Genomic DNA, 13218 nt, shown 5'->3' on the forward strand with positions numbered 1-13218 from the left:
ACATACAACCCCAAGTGAGCCCCAAACATCACATTACTTAATTCCGTAATTCAGTAATCCACATCAATGTCTTTTCCCCCTTTTCCATTTTTTTTTTCCTTTTCGCCAAACGTGCATACTATGCTAACAGCCCAGTCTCTCTGGTGGCCTTGACAGCCGTCCAATCCTGGTGCGTGTTATGGAGCTTTTAGGAGAGGCCCTTGTTGCGGACCTAACAGGGCTTGGCTCGGCCATGGTCGACCTAACAGGGCTTGACTCAGCCACGATTGGGGAAGTCTCTGCCGTCTCTGCAGTCTCTAGAGCAACACTGTGTGCTGGCTCCAACTCATTCTCCCCACAGGCCTGAGACGCAGATGGCTCCGCCACTCTCAGGTCGACCCGGTTGCGTCGATAGACAGAACCCTCAACGTCCACCAGGTATGATCTAGGTGCAACTTTTCCGAGACATGTCCCAGCTCGCCACAACCGAGTATTGTCACCCGGCAGGGGCTTCATTCTGACAATTTCGCCAACCTCCAGCTCCGGCAGGACCCGTGCAGACCGGTCATAGAAAGACTTGGCAAGCTGCCTCTTGTGACGCAGCGTTTCTGTAACCCCATGCACCACAGCAGGTTCAAGGAGTCGGTTGGTCACAGGAATGGACGTCTTCAGTCGACAAGACATGAGCCTTTGTGCCGGGCTGCTGTCCATATTCTCAGTCGGAGTATTTCTCCAGTGTAGTATTGCCTTCCACGGGTCGTTGTTATCCTGGGAGGCCTTGCGCAGTAGGTTTTTTGCAATCTTAACGGCCGACTCGGCCTTGCCGTTTGCCCTGGGGTACCTCGGGGAGGATGTCACATGCTCAAACTCCCATTCAGAGGCGAAACGAGCAAACTGGGCCCCATTGTCCGTAATTGCCTTGTCTGGCTGGCCTTGACGTGCGAACTGCGCCTTGCAACGTCTGATAACAGTCTCTGCGGTCAGATCAGAGAGGAGTTCAATTTCCCATCCCTTTTCTGAGGTGAACTTAAGCCAAAAATAGCAGATCTACAAGCTCACAGTGAGCTTATAGGTCGGCTATTTTTGAACGAGAGGTATAGGGGCCGGGCAAAAGGCGTGGCCAAGCTTAGGCGGAAGTAGTTCCGGTGGCCATATTAGGTGAGCTCTATGGGTGAGCTCCATAACAACAGCTCGTATCAACAACATTGACAGTTACCCACGAGTCACGACGTGTGCTGAACTACAGCGAGTTTATTGGTAAAGGACAGAAGATGGACCGGGCAATGCGTGACAGAGAGATACCATACAGAGAGAAGCTGAACGCAGACGCAAAGGCACACTACCTGGAATGACAGTGCCCAGTCAGTCACAATCATTCATTTTACCTGAAAAGAACAACGTTTTGTTGCTTAGTTGTGTAACCGAAATAAAATAGTCATCTTGAGTACTGATTATTTATATATATATTTATAATATTATTATAGCGAAGTATTATTATTAATTTTATATTGTTCATTGATCATTGAGAAAGTGCACAACGGACCTGTTGCGATCAGTGTTGCCATATTTTGCGAGAGAAATAAGCAACCAGGTCTATGAAAACAAGCCCAAAAGAAGTGGCTTAGTGAGGGGGGAAAAGGGGAAAAGTGAAGACGGAGAAACTATCAATGTGGAGCTTAATCGACAAACGGTAGCCGTTTTGTCAACAACGCGTCGGGTGCCCTCATAATTCACTGGGAAGCCAAAATATTGTCAGACTTTTGACTTAATGGAAGCGGGAGGGTTTTCCAATTCTTCCGTTTGTGTATCATCATTACCATCGCTGGCTTCAGCAGTGGCCATGGTCAAATGTAACGTAGTAGTACAGACGCAACGCTACTGCGGTCTCTCTCTGTGTGTGGGTTTGTCCTGTCGTCTTTTTTTTCTCCCCCGTCGTAAGCACGCATGCGCGATGCACGGAAAAACATAACAGCGACTCGAGCATGGCTTCACCCGGACGTGCAATCGGATGTGCGCATGCCCGGGAGTATTTTTTTTTATTAACCCTTGAATCGCGATATGGCTTTTGATTTCGATACAACCTCAGTAAAACTATGTCTAAACCTAACCTTATTCCTAAACTTAACCTCAGTAAACTATGTCTAAACCTAACCTTATTCCTAACCGTAACCTCAGTAAAACTATGTCTAAACCTAACCTTATTCCTAACCGTAACCTCAGTAAAACTATGTCTAAAGCTAACCTTATTCCTAAACGTATTATTTTTTATTTATTTTTTTATTATTATTATTTTTTAACTTTTTGGGGGGAAATTTTTATCCCACGATTTTGGAACCCCAAAATAAGCGAGCCCTCGCTAGAGCCCCGTGCGCGGCTAGGGGGCCGGGCGCCCTAGTTTGAGTACATTTAGGAGTAAATGACAGATTGTTTTGTTATAGAGCAGGAGTTCTCAAACTTTTTTATACCACAACCCCATATTATGAGGGTCTTTTTTTGGGGACCCCATCACGACCCCAACTTCTACTCATTATTATGATGATGAACTCACCACATCCTCCACCAGATCCTCTCTGTTATAATTATATTATATTATAATTATATTATATTATTATTATTATGATGATGAACTCACCACATCTTCTCTGTTATAATTATATTATATTATAATTATATTATATTATTATTATTATGATGATGAACTCACCACATCTTCTCTGTTATTATTATATTATATTATAATTATATTATTATTATAATAAACTCACCACATCCTCTACGATCAGACCTTACTCCTCTGTTATAATTATATTATATTATTATTAAATTATTATATTATTATAATATAATTATATAATGAACTCACCACATCCTCCACCAGATCCTCTACTATCAGACCCTTATAATTATATTATAATTATATTATATTATATTATTATTATTATAATGAACTCACCACATCCTCCACCAGATCCTCTACTATCAGACCTTGCTCCTCTGTCCTCACGTTGCTGACCCACATCCAGCCGTCATCCAGCTCATTGTGAACGATGAACATGTCTCCTTTCAGGAAGCTAAAAAACATCATTATTATTATTATTATTATGATGATTAAACATGATGAGTTAGATGAACATGTCTCCTTTCAGGAAGCTAAAAAACATCATTATTATTAACACAATAACTGCCAAAGACGTTTATAAACGTCCAGAAAAATAAATAAAAAACCTATTTTCAAAAAAAATCTAAAAAGATTTTCTAATTATTTAGTATTGAAAATGTTTCGATATTCAAAACGAATAAGGAGATAACAATTTCCAAAGATTTGCTGCTCCATTCACTTCAATGTTAAAATTCAAACGGACAAACAATTCACATTGTTTTTTGGTTTAAAACGACTTTGGTTTAAAACGACGGTTTTGAGCTATTTTCAAACATCAAACAACACATGTCAACGAGGTCACAATGACCTCATTGACATTTGTGAAACCACACCTGAATCTCCTCAGTGATTAGCAACCATCAGGGGATCAATCATACTGGAGGAATAAATGTTGTGGCTACTTGAAAAGGTAACAAAATCGTTCAAAACCCTGGCAGAGGCTACAGACTGCTCTAAAAAAACTCTGGCAGGGTAAGAGTTAAACATGGTGAGTTAGATGAACATGTCTCCTTTCAGGAAGCTGAATGATAAAAAAACATAATTTCTATTATTATTAAACATGGTGAGTTAGCATTATTATGATGATTCTGAGGGAAGCCCAGTGACTGTGGACATGGGCTTATCCTCTATTTTCCTCGATGAGGGCAATGCACCTGCCAGGCAGAGTAAACTCTGTGGCAGATTATCTGTCTCGTCAGAGACTGCCCTCTGGGGAGTGGAGGTTGCACCCCCAGGTGGTACAGTTGATTTGGGGTCGGTACGGGGTAGCCCGTGTAGATCTGTTTGCCTCAAAGGGCACAACTCATTGTCCTCTGTGGTTCAGCCTGGCAGAGACCAGTTGCCCCGCTTGGGATGGACGCTCTCGCCAACATCTGGCCGGGAGAGCTCCTGTATGCGTTTCCTCCGATCCCCCTGTTGTTGCCTGTGCTTCACAGGGTGAGATTGTCAGGTCACAGAGTTCTCATGGTGGCCCCCAAGTGGCCCTCGAGATTATGGTATTCAACGCTCCTCAGTCTATTGGACGGGGATCCTTGGCAGCTTCCAGTGTGGATGGACCTCCTGTCCCAGCTGGACGGGAAGGTGTGGCATCCATCACCGAGCCTCCTTCAGCTCTGGGTCTGGCCATTGAAAGGGATCAGTCACTCTTGAGTGTGCTTGACCCCTCAATATGTGAGACCTTGCGGAGTGCAAGAGCCCCTTCCACAAGCGACAGGGACCTGTACAACATGTACTCCATTATTCACAGTGTCTACTTGATGCCGGCCGTGCGGCCTCCACGTTGAGGGTACACACGGCCGCTATGTCCTTTAATCAGCCATATTGATGGCAGGTCAGTTGGTGCTCATTACTGGGTGACACAGTTTCTGCGCGGTGCCAAGAGGTCACGCCCCCTTAGGGTGGGGCGTGCTGCAACATGGGACCTACCTCTGGTCCTGCAGGCATTGAGCCGGGCGCTAGTGATGTGCGGGTCGGGTTTTTTCATGACCCGCCCCGCCCCGCCACGGAACCCAACCCGCCCCGCGAACCCATATATAAATCTATGGCTCCACCCGCCCCGCGACCCGCGGTGGGAATATATATATATATTATATAGCGCTCTTTTAAGTACCCAAAGTCGCTTTAAATGTCTACAGTAGCACAACATTGTCATGGGCTAAATAAACAAGCATGTTCAAAATAGTTTTTTTTTTCTTTTTTGCGTGAGAGAGCGGCTGATCCGCTCACCCGCAGCCCGCATAATTGCCTCTGAAATCCTGACTCGACCCACCCGCGCCGCGGGTTACGGGTCGGCCCGCTCATCACTACCGGGCGCCCTTTGACCCCCTCAGATGTCATCTGCCATTCTACCAGGGGCGTAGCGATGAGGGGGGTGTCACTGACGGACGTCTGTGCGGCGGCATCTTGGACGGCGCCTTGCACATTCTCGAGGTTCTAACGCCTTGACGTGGCCTCTGGATCCTCACTGGCGTCAGCCAACCTGCCACTGGCTGCTACAGCAGACTAGAAGGTGGGTGCAATTCCTTGTGACACCTGAAGTCATCCACTAAGTTAACTAAGTTACTTCTAAGTTAACTTCTACTGGCAGTCAGGAGGGAATGAAACAAAACGGAAGTTACGAATGTAACTATGGTTCTGTGAATTCCTGGATGACTGCCAGTAATACTGGTCACTCGTAATCTTTCAGGGCGAGAATATTCTTAGAGGCGGCGCGTAGGCTATCATGTGTTTATGTAGCCGGGACGGCGGACGCACAGGTAGCCTACACGTCACATGACTTTGTTTGTATTAAGACTCGACCTGTGCGGAGCGCGAGAGGCATTATTCACTGTTAACTCATTCAGTGCCAATTAAATAAAATAATTATTGTGAACTGTGCCAGCAATGTTTCTATTTTCTTCTACCTTTTTCAAGTCGTCACAGAATATGTATCTCCAGTATAATGGATCCCCTGATGGGTGCTAATCACTGAGGGCTGCACTGTGTGGTTTCACAAATGTCAACGAGGTCATTGGACCTTGTTGATGTAACCCAGGTCTAGAAATGGGTTAAAATAGACAGAATCACCCTTTACAATGAATAAATAAATAGCTGTTAAAAAGTCATCAAGTGACAATTCATTCAGTAATATTCCCTCACTACCATAAAAGATGTACTGAAAACCCCTCAGATCAGTTCATTATATCAGCTTGATTGACATTAAGCTGTGGTCCAATTAGATGAGAGACAACGCCCTGTCTGAACAAGGGCCTGTTGCCTGTGTGTGCAGGGACAGCAGGTGGAACGAATTCCAGCTAATCAGAGTGAGAGCAGAGAGGAGCCACTTCAGCAAACATTTGCTTGGGAACAGTCTCCTTGTCTCTTGCACCAGAAAAAGATTAAGTTTAAGAAAATATAGAATAATCTCAGTTGTGTACACCAGAACACAACATTAATGACTTGAACTCTTTGTGAGAAGCAACATTGAGTCATCTAGACAGCCCTGATGTGCTGGTGCTGATTTCATTTGCAAACCTTGTGTGTCACTCACATGGTATTTTGCTGGACCCTGCTGTTACTAATTTGAGTGTGGAATACACCACCATCGGTCAGGTTTTTTGTTTGGATACATTTGTTCTGATTCAGCCCGACTCTGGTCCACCAAGGATGGCGAGCTAACCTAACCCATGAAGATTGGAAGAACCCAGAACGTGATAGATATCTCCTTGGACAGACCCAGAGCCGTAGCCTTGACCTCAGTGTGGTAGGGAAATTGTCACACACACACTGCCCTGCAAGGAGCAGTGCAGTATTGAGCGGTGATACACACATACAGAACCACACACACTCTTCTGCCCTGCCAGTAGTGCAGAACTGGACATTGACACACGCATACTCACCACACCCTCTGCCTTGTGAGGAACAGTGCAGGACTGGACAATTAGCTCCAACACACACACACAACTCTCTGCCCTGCAAGGAGCAGTGCAGATCTTGACAGTGGACACTTATACACACACACACTAAGGGTCAGACACCCTGTGTCTTTGGGACTATTATATAGCCACTTAGTGGTGTATGGGTCATTGTCAGTGAATGTGTGTTTTGATTTATTGTCCTGGTTTATTGTTTATGTGAAGTGCATTATTTTGGATTCAAATCCTAATTGTATATTTGATTTTGAAATATTGGAAACTGAACTGGTTCAATACTGCAACTAAGTTGCATACAGTTGTCAGTCAGAGTAGTTGGGTGCACCCTACAGATTTAGAGATCCATTGATACCAAGGTATACCTCCCTCATTCATTGCCTATTGTCCTACTGTATGTTTGTGCACAGTGTTTTGTTTGTCTTCATATTACCTATTTCATTCAATATAAAATTGAGCCGGCCAACTCAAAGTGATTGCATCTGGTCTCATCATTTACCCCTCTGGCTCCAGTAGACGAACCTATAGTAACTAGTCCAACTTCTAACCCTCCATTGTAATTAGGTAACTGTCTTACATTACCTTTTCGACACAGGTGTTACATAAGCTATTTCATGGCGAGCTAGCCAGGAGCTGAGTGGGTATTTAATGATCACCAATCACATTTTGAAAAATTAATTTCTGAAAAAGAAAAAAAACGAAACTCAAAAATGGAAATTGTTATGAGCGAGTCAATCAAAATTCCCAATGCAGTCATAATAAGTGGCCTTACACAAACAGAAGTAGATAATGATGTTGAGAAACACCTGCAGACCTATGGGTCAATAAATAGAATCCTAAAAATAGACAGCCCCAACTCTGAATTTCACCAAAATACAATCGTTGAATTCACTCATGGTGCTGCACTGGAGTCACTGAGACCTGAGTTGCCACTCAACTACAAGAGCCCCTCCCAAGCTGATGTCACCTTTCAGGTGAGAGCCCTTGACATTGTATACACCCCAACTGCCAGTAACAGCGCCACCCAGTGCTATCTGGTGGAATTGCAAAACATTGCAAAGTTGAGTGGAATGTCCTTACAAGATTTGCTTCAGGGAGAGCTATTGAAGCTCCAGTCACCTCCCTCCACTTCAGCAGTCAATACTGCAGATGCAAATGGAGAAATACAAAATCCAATTCAAACGTCTGGTGTTCAAGTGACTATGACAAACCCTGCTGACACCCACAATCCCTCCCCCAGTCCCCTGACCCAGTCATCGCAATTTCCCTCAGACAATTTGACTAACCTTCCCACTAAATTCAAAAACCTGACCGATGTTTACAAACCTGTCCCCCCCACAATGAACAGATACCCCCCATTGACAGAAAGTGACTTCAATCCACCAGCTGTGCAAAAAGTGGTGGTGGAGCACATTGTGAAAACCGAAGAGGCTTCACACTTTTATGCCCCAGTACGCCTGAGAATATTCTCCGGAAAATGTCCACGTCCAAATAATGAAGTGGACTACGACACGTGGCGTAACAACGTGGATCTCATCTTGAAAGACCCAGCCATTTCAGATCTGAACCGAACAAGGAAAATTCTTGACAGTCTTCTTTCTCCCGCTGCTGATATCATTAAGCACCTAAGCCTCCAAGCGTCACCCTCAGTTTATGTGGAACTCCTTGACTCAGCTTATGGTACAGTGGAGGACGGAGATGAGCTGTTCGCAAAGTTCATGGCTACAATGCAAGATAATCCTGCTGGTGAAAAACCATCCACCTACCTTCAAAGACTGCAAATGGTGTTAAGTGCAGCTATGAGAAGAGGAGGAGTACCACCAGCTGAGTTTAACAGACAGTTATTGAAGCAGTTTTGCCGTGGCTGTTGGGAAAATACCCTCATTACTGACCTTCAGCTTGAGCGCAAAAAGGATCCACCTTCCTTCGCAGAACTTCTGCTCCTTCTCAGGACAGAGGAAGAAAAACAGGCCGCCAAGGTCTCAAGAATGAAGCAGCATTTTGGTGCTACCAAACAGAACCCCCCTGTTGCCAAGCAACGTATTATGTCTCATCTCCAGAGTGTATGCCCTGAACCCAAGGCCACACCTGAAACAGACAAGCTCAAGAAAGAGATTGCTGAGCTCAAAACCCAGCTTGCTAGTCTGAAGACACAGACCCAACCAAAAAGCAAGGCAGCACGCCCCAAAGACGTTGCTGCTGAACCCGAAGTGAAACATGTCAAACAGACCAGCGTGAAGCAGTCTAACCCTGCCAACAGGCCTGTCGGAAAACCTCGCCCATGGTACTGCTTCCAGTGTGGTGAAGACGGACATATAAAGCCCTCCTGCACTAACGAAGCAAATCCCACACTGGTTGCAACAAAGAAAAGAACACTGAGAGAGAAACAGCTCCAGTGGGAAACTCAAAACCCTTCCACTGACGGCGAACAGTTAAACGATTAGAGGTTCCTGTTGCGGGGCGAACTGGAACTGAGGAACAGCAATGTCCCACTATTACCAAACGTGTCTCAAGTAAGCAAGCCAATGCCAAACAATCAAAAGGGCAACTGCCAAAAGGCTTGGTGGGAGCCAAGTGTACAGCTCTAGTGTCTATTGCAGGGGAGGAAGTCAATTGCCTCCTAGACACTGGTTCTCAGGTCACCACCATCCCTCGTTCATTTTATGATGCTCACTTGAACAGTCTCACCATTCATCCTATTGAAGACTTACTGCAAGTTGAAGGGGCCAATGGCCAAGAAGTTCCTTACTTTGGGTACGTCAAGATGAGCATATCCTTTCCCAAAGAGTTCTTGGGTACTGACATCGAAGTGCCAACATTAGCATTAATAGTTCCAGATCTGCGCGCTAACGCTCAGGAACAAGTCCTGATCGGCACCAATACAATGGATGTCCTTTACTCAGAATATGCTGAAGAGGGCCCCGACAAGTATCAGCCGATACCCTATGGCTATCAGGCAGTGTTGAAAACCCTGGAGCTCAGACAGAGAAGAGCCACTGATGGTAACCTTGGATGGGTGAAACTGGCAAGCAAAACACCCGAAGTCATTCCAGCAGGCCACGCAGTAGTCCTTGAAGGACTGGCCTATGTGAGTGGTCCACTCACTGAAAAATGGGCTGTCATCGAGCCCTCACCGACTTCCTTACCTGGTGGTTTGCTAGTAGCCAGTTCTTTAATATCATTACCCTCCAAACAATCTGGCAAGTTGCCAATTGTATTGAGAAACGAGACCCACCATGACATAACCATACCACCGAAGACGGTGTTGGCTGAGGTCAATGCTGTTCAGCAGGTGATTCTGAAAGAGTGCCGTGTTACCTCTGCTGATGACACTTCTACTTCACAAGAGTCACCGCCATCCTCAAAGCTCAGCTTCGACTTCGGCAACTCTCCTCTATCGGCGGAATGGAAAGAGCGAATAAAACAAAGCCTCCTCGCCAGGCAGGAAGTGTTTGCACACCACGATCTTGACTTCGGTCACACCGGTAAAGTCAAACACCACATCAATCTTAGTGATGCAACTACCTTCAAGCAACGGGCGAGGCCTATTCATCCTCTTGATATTGACGCAGTCCGCAAGCATCTACAAGAGCTGTTGGAATCTGGCATTATTCGTGAGTCTGAGAGCCCTTTCTCATCTCCTATAGTGGTCGTTCGCAAACGAGATAATTCTGTACGTCTCTGCATCGACTACAGGAAGCTTAACTCCCAAACTATTAAGGATGCATATGCACTCCCAAATCTGGAAGAAAGCTTCTCTGTCTTAACTGGTTCCAAGTGGTTCTCGGTCCTTGACCTTAAATCAGGCTACTACCAAATTGAGATGGAGGAGGCGGATAAACAGAAGACGGCTTTCGTGTGCCCTTTAGGTTTCTGGGAGTTCAACAGAATGCCCCAAGGTGTCACTAATGCACCGAGCACGTTCCAGCGCCTTATGGAACGATGCATGGGAGATTTGAATCTCAAAGAGGTCCTTGTCTTCATAGATGATCTAATCATTTTCTCAGACACCATTGAAGAACATGAGCACCGACTGTTACGAGTCTTGGATCGTCTCAAAGAATATGGGCTCAAGTTATCGCCAGCTAAGTGCAAATTCTTTCAGAAATCAGTGCGGTACTTAGGTCACATTGTGTCTGAGCACGGTGTTGAGACAGATCCTGAGAAGCTCCAAGCGTTGAACACCTGGCCGATCCCAAAGACCCTGAAAGATCTCCGTTCATTCTTAGGCTTCTCGGGATATTATAGGAGATTCATCGAAGGTTACTCCCAAATAGTCAAGCCACTGAATAACCTCACAGCTGGTTATCCCCCGCTCCGTAAGGGCAGCAAGAAAAAGAACACCTGTGAGTCATATCACAACCCCAAGGAGCCTTTTGGGAGTCGTTGGTCACCCTCCTGTCATCAAGCCTTTGACACAATCATTGAGAAGCTTACTTCTGCCCCAGTCTTGGGTTTTGCTAACCCTAAACTACCTTACATCCTCCACACGGATGCGAGCACCACAGGTTTGGGGGCTGCACTTTACCAAGAGCAGGAGGGAAGTAAGAGAGTAATCGCTTATGCAAGCAGAGGGTTATCACAAAGTGAAGCAAGATATCCTGCTCATAAAATTGAATTTCTAGCCCTAAAATGGGCTGTCACTGAGAAATTTAGCGACTACCTTTATGGAGCAGAATTCACCGCAGTCACAGACAGTAACCCATTGACCTATATCTTAACGACTGCCAAACTTGATGCCACCAGCTACCGATGGCTGTCAGCTCTGTCCACATACAACTTCAAGCTGCAGTATCGAGCTGGTAAGCAGAACATTGACGCTGATGCCCTGTCAAGACGCTCACATGGTGCTCTCAACGATGACCTCACCTCACAGAAAGAGCGCGAGAGAATAAGTCAGTTTGCAGTCCATCACTTGGCAGAGTTCGACAGTTCAGAAGGAATTAGTGAAGATGTAATTCAAGCCATCTGTCAAAGACATACTGTACACTTCTCTGACTATGACCATGACACCTCTCAGCCTGTGATTACGTTGGTCGAGTCTCTAGCCATTCATTCAGATTCCATACCTGACACGTTCCAGCTGGAAGATGACCAAGGTCTTCCTGTCATTCCACACTTCTCAGAGCAAGAACTGCAGGACAAACAGGAAGCAGATCCCATCATCAAACATGTTCTCAACCAGATGGTGTCAGGAGAGAAACCACCTCCTACTCTTAGGAAAGAACTTCCTGAAGTAGCCCTGTTGCTAAGAGAATGGAATAAGTTGGAGCTGAAGAATGGAATCCTGTATAGGAGAAGGCAAGACCAAGGAAACATCACTTATCAACTAGTGCTCCCAGAGGAGTTGAGAGTTGCTGTACTGAGAAGTCTGCATGACGATATGGGCCACATGGGTGTCGAACGTACCCTTGACTTGGCAAGGTCCAGGTTTTATTGGCCTAAGATGTCTGTATCCGTTGAAGAAAAGATCAAAACATGCAACCGCTGTGTGCGAAGAAAGTCGCTTCCAGAGAAAGCTGCCCCTCTTGTGTCCATAAAGACTAGCAGGCCCTTAGAACTAGTCTGCATGGACTTCCTTTCTTTGGAGCCTGACAGAAGCAACACAAAAGACATACTTGTCATCACAGATCATTTTACTAAATATGCTGTGGCAATCCCCACCCCAAATCAAACAGCGCGTACAGTAGCCAAATGTCTGTGGGACAATTTCATAAGTCACTATGGTTTTCCGGAACGTCTCCATAGCGACCAGGGAAGAGATTTTGAATCGACAACTATCAAAGAGCTTTGTGCAGTTGCTGGTATCCGCAAGGGTAGAACTACTCCCTACCACCCAAGGGGTAATCCAGTTGAACGCTTCGACAGAACTCTTTTACAAATGTTAGGTACCCTTGAAGTTGAAGAAAAAGTGCACTGGCGTGACTTCGTCAAGCCGCTTGTACATGCCTATAATTGTACGAAGAATGAGGTCACTGGGTTCACGCCATATGAGCTCATGTTTGGCCGACAACCAAGGCTACCTATAGATTTAGCATTCGACTTACCACTCAACAAACCCCCTGTATCACATTCAAAGTATGTGCAGGATCTGAAAAGCCACTTGGAGGAGAGCTATAAGCTTGCAACCCAGAGTGCTTCCAAGTCAGCAGAACGAAATAAACGTAGATTTGACAAAAGGGTCACTGAGTCTACTTTGGATGTCGGAGATCGTGTCCTAGTGAAAAATGTTCGCCTTCGAGGAAAACATAAACTAGCCGACAAGTGGGAAACAGACATCTACATAGTGCTGAAGCGAGCAGGGGAACTCCCGGTGTATACAGTAAAGCCTGAAGCAAAAGATGGCCCAATTCGTACACTGCATCGGGATCTCCTGTTGGCCTGTGGGTTTCTGCCAGTGACTGAGCCTGACCAACCAGTACCAGCCAAGACTGTCAGAAGACCGCGCACACGCCAGAATCCTTGTGTTAACGATGATGATGGAGATGAGGTATTCTCTCAAAGTGATGATGACCTATTGCCAACAATGTCCTTGTTGTTTGAACCTGCTGAATTCACTCAAGTATGTGAAACACGCCAGTCGAGCCAGCCTCCTGGTATAACCTCTGCTGAAATTCACCATGACCCAAGGCATGATGTCCCTTCATTGCCTACTGTTCATCTGCCTGAAGA

At 45.6% G+C, this 13218-nt stretch overlaps 1 protein-coding gene across 1 annotated transcript in view; it reads right to left on the reverse strand.

Moving 5' to 3' along the window:
• LOC308081366 (ras GTPase-activating protein 1-like) overlaps positions 1-3046 on the reverse strand; it is a 35111-nt gene extending 32065 nt beyond the window's left edge. Inside the window, exon 1 of the mRNA XM_080457743.1 lies at positions 2933-3046. Coding sequence (XP_080313869.1) covers positions 2933-3034 — 102 coding nt within the window. The 5' untranslated portion in view covers positions 3035-3046. The remainder of the gene's footprint in view (positions 1-2932) is intronic.
• Between the last annotated feature and the right edge of the window lie 10172 nt (positions 3047-13218).

This window comes from Gymnoscopelus braueri (genome assembly GCF_963280865.1).
Source record: "Gymnoscopelus braueri genome assembly, contig: SCAFFOLD_185, whole genome shotgun sequence".
Lineage (NCBI taxonomy): Eukaryota > Metazoa > Chordata > Actinopteri > Myctophiformes > Myctophidae > Gymnoscopelus > Gymnoscopelus braueri.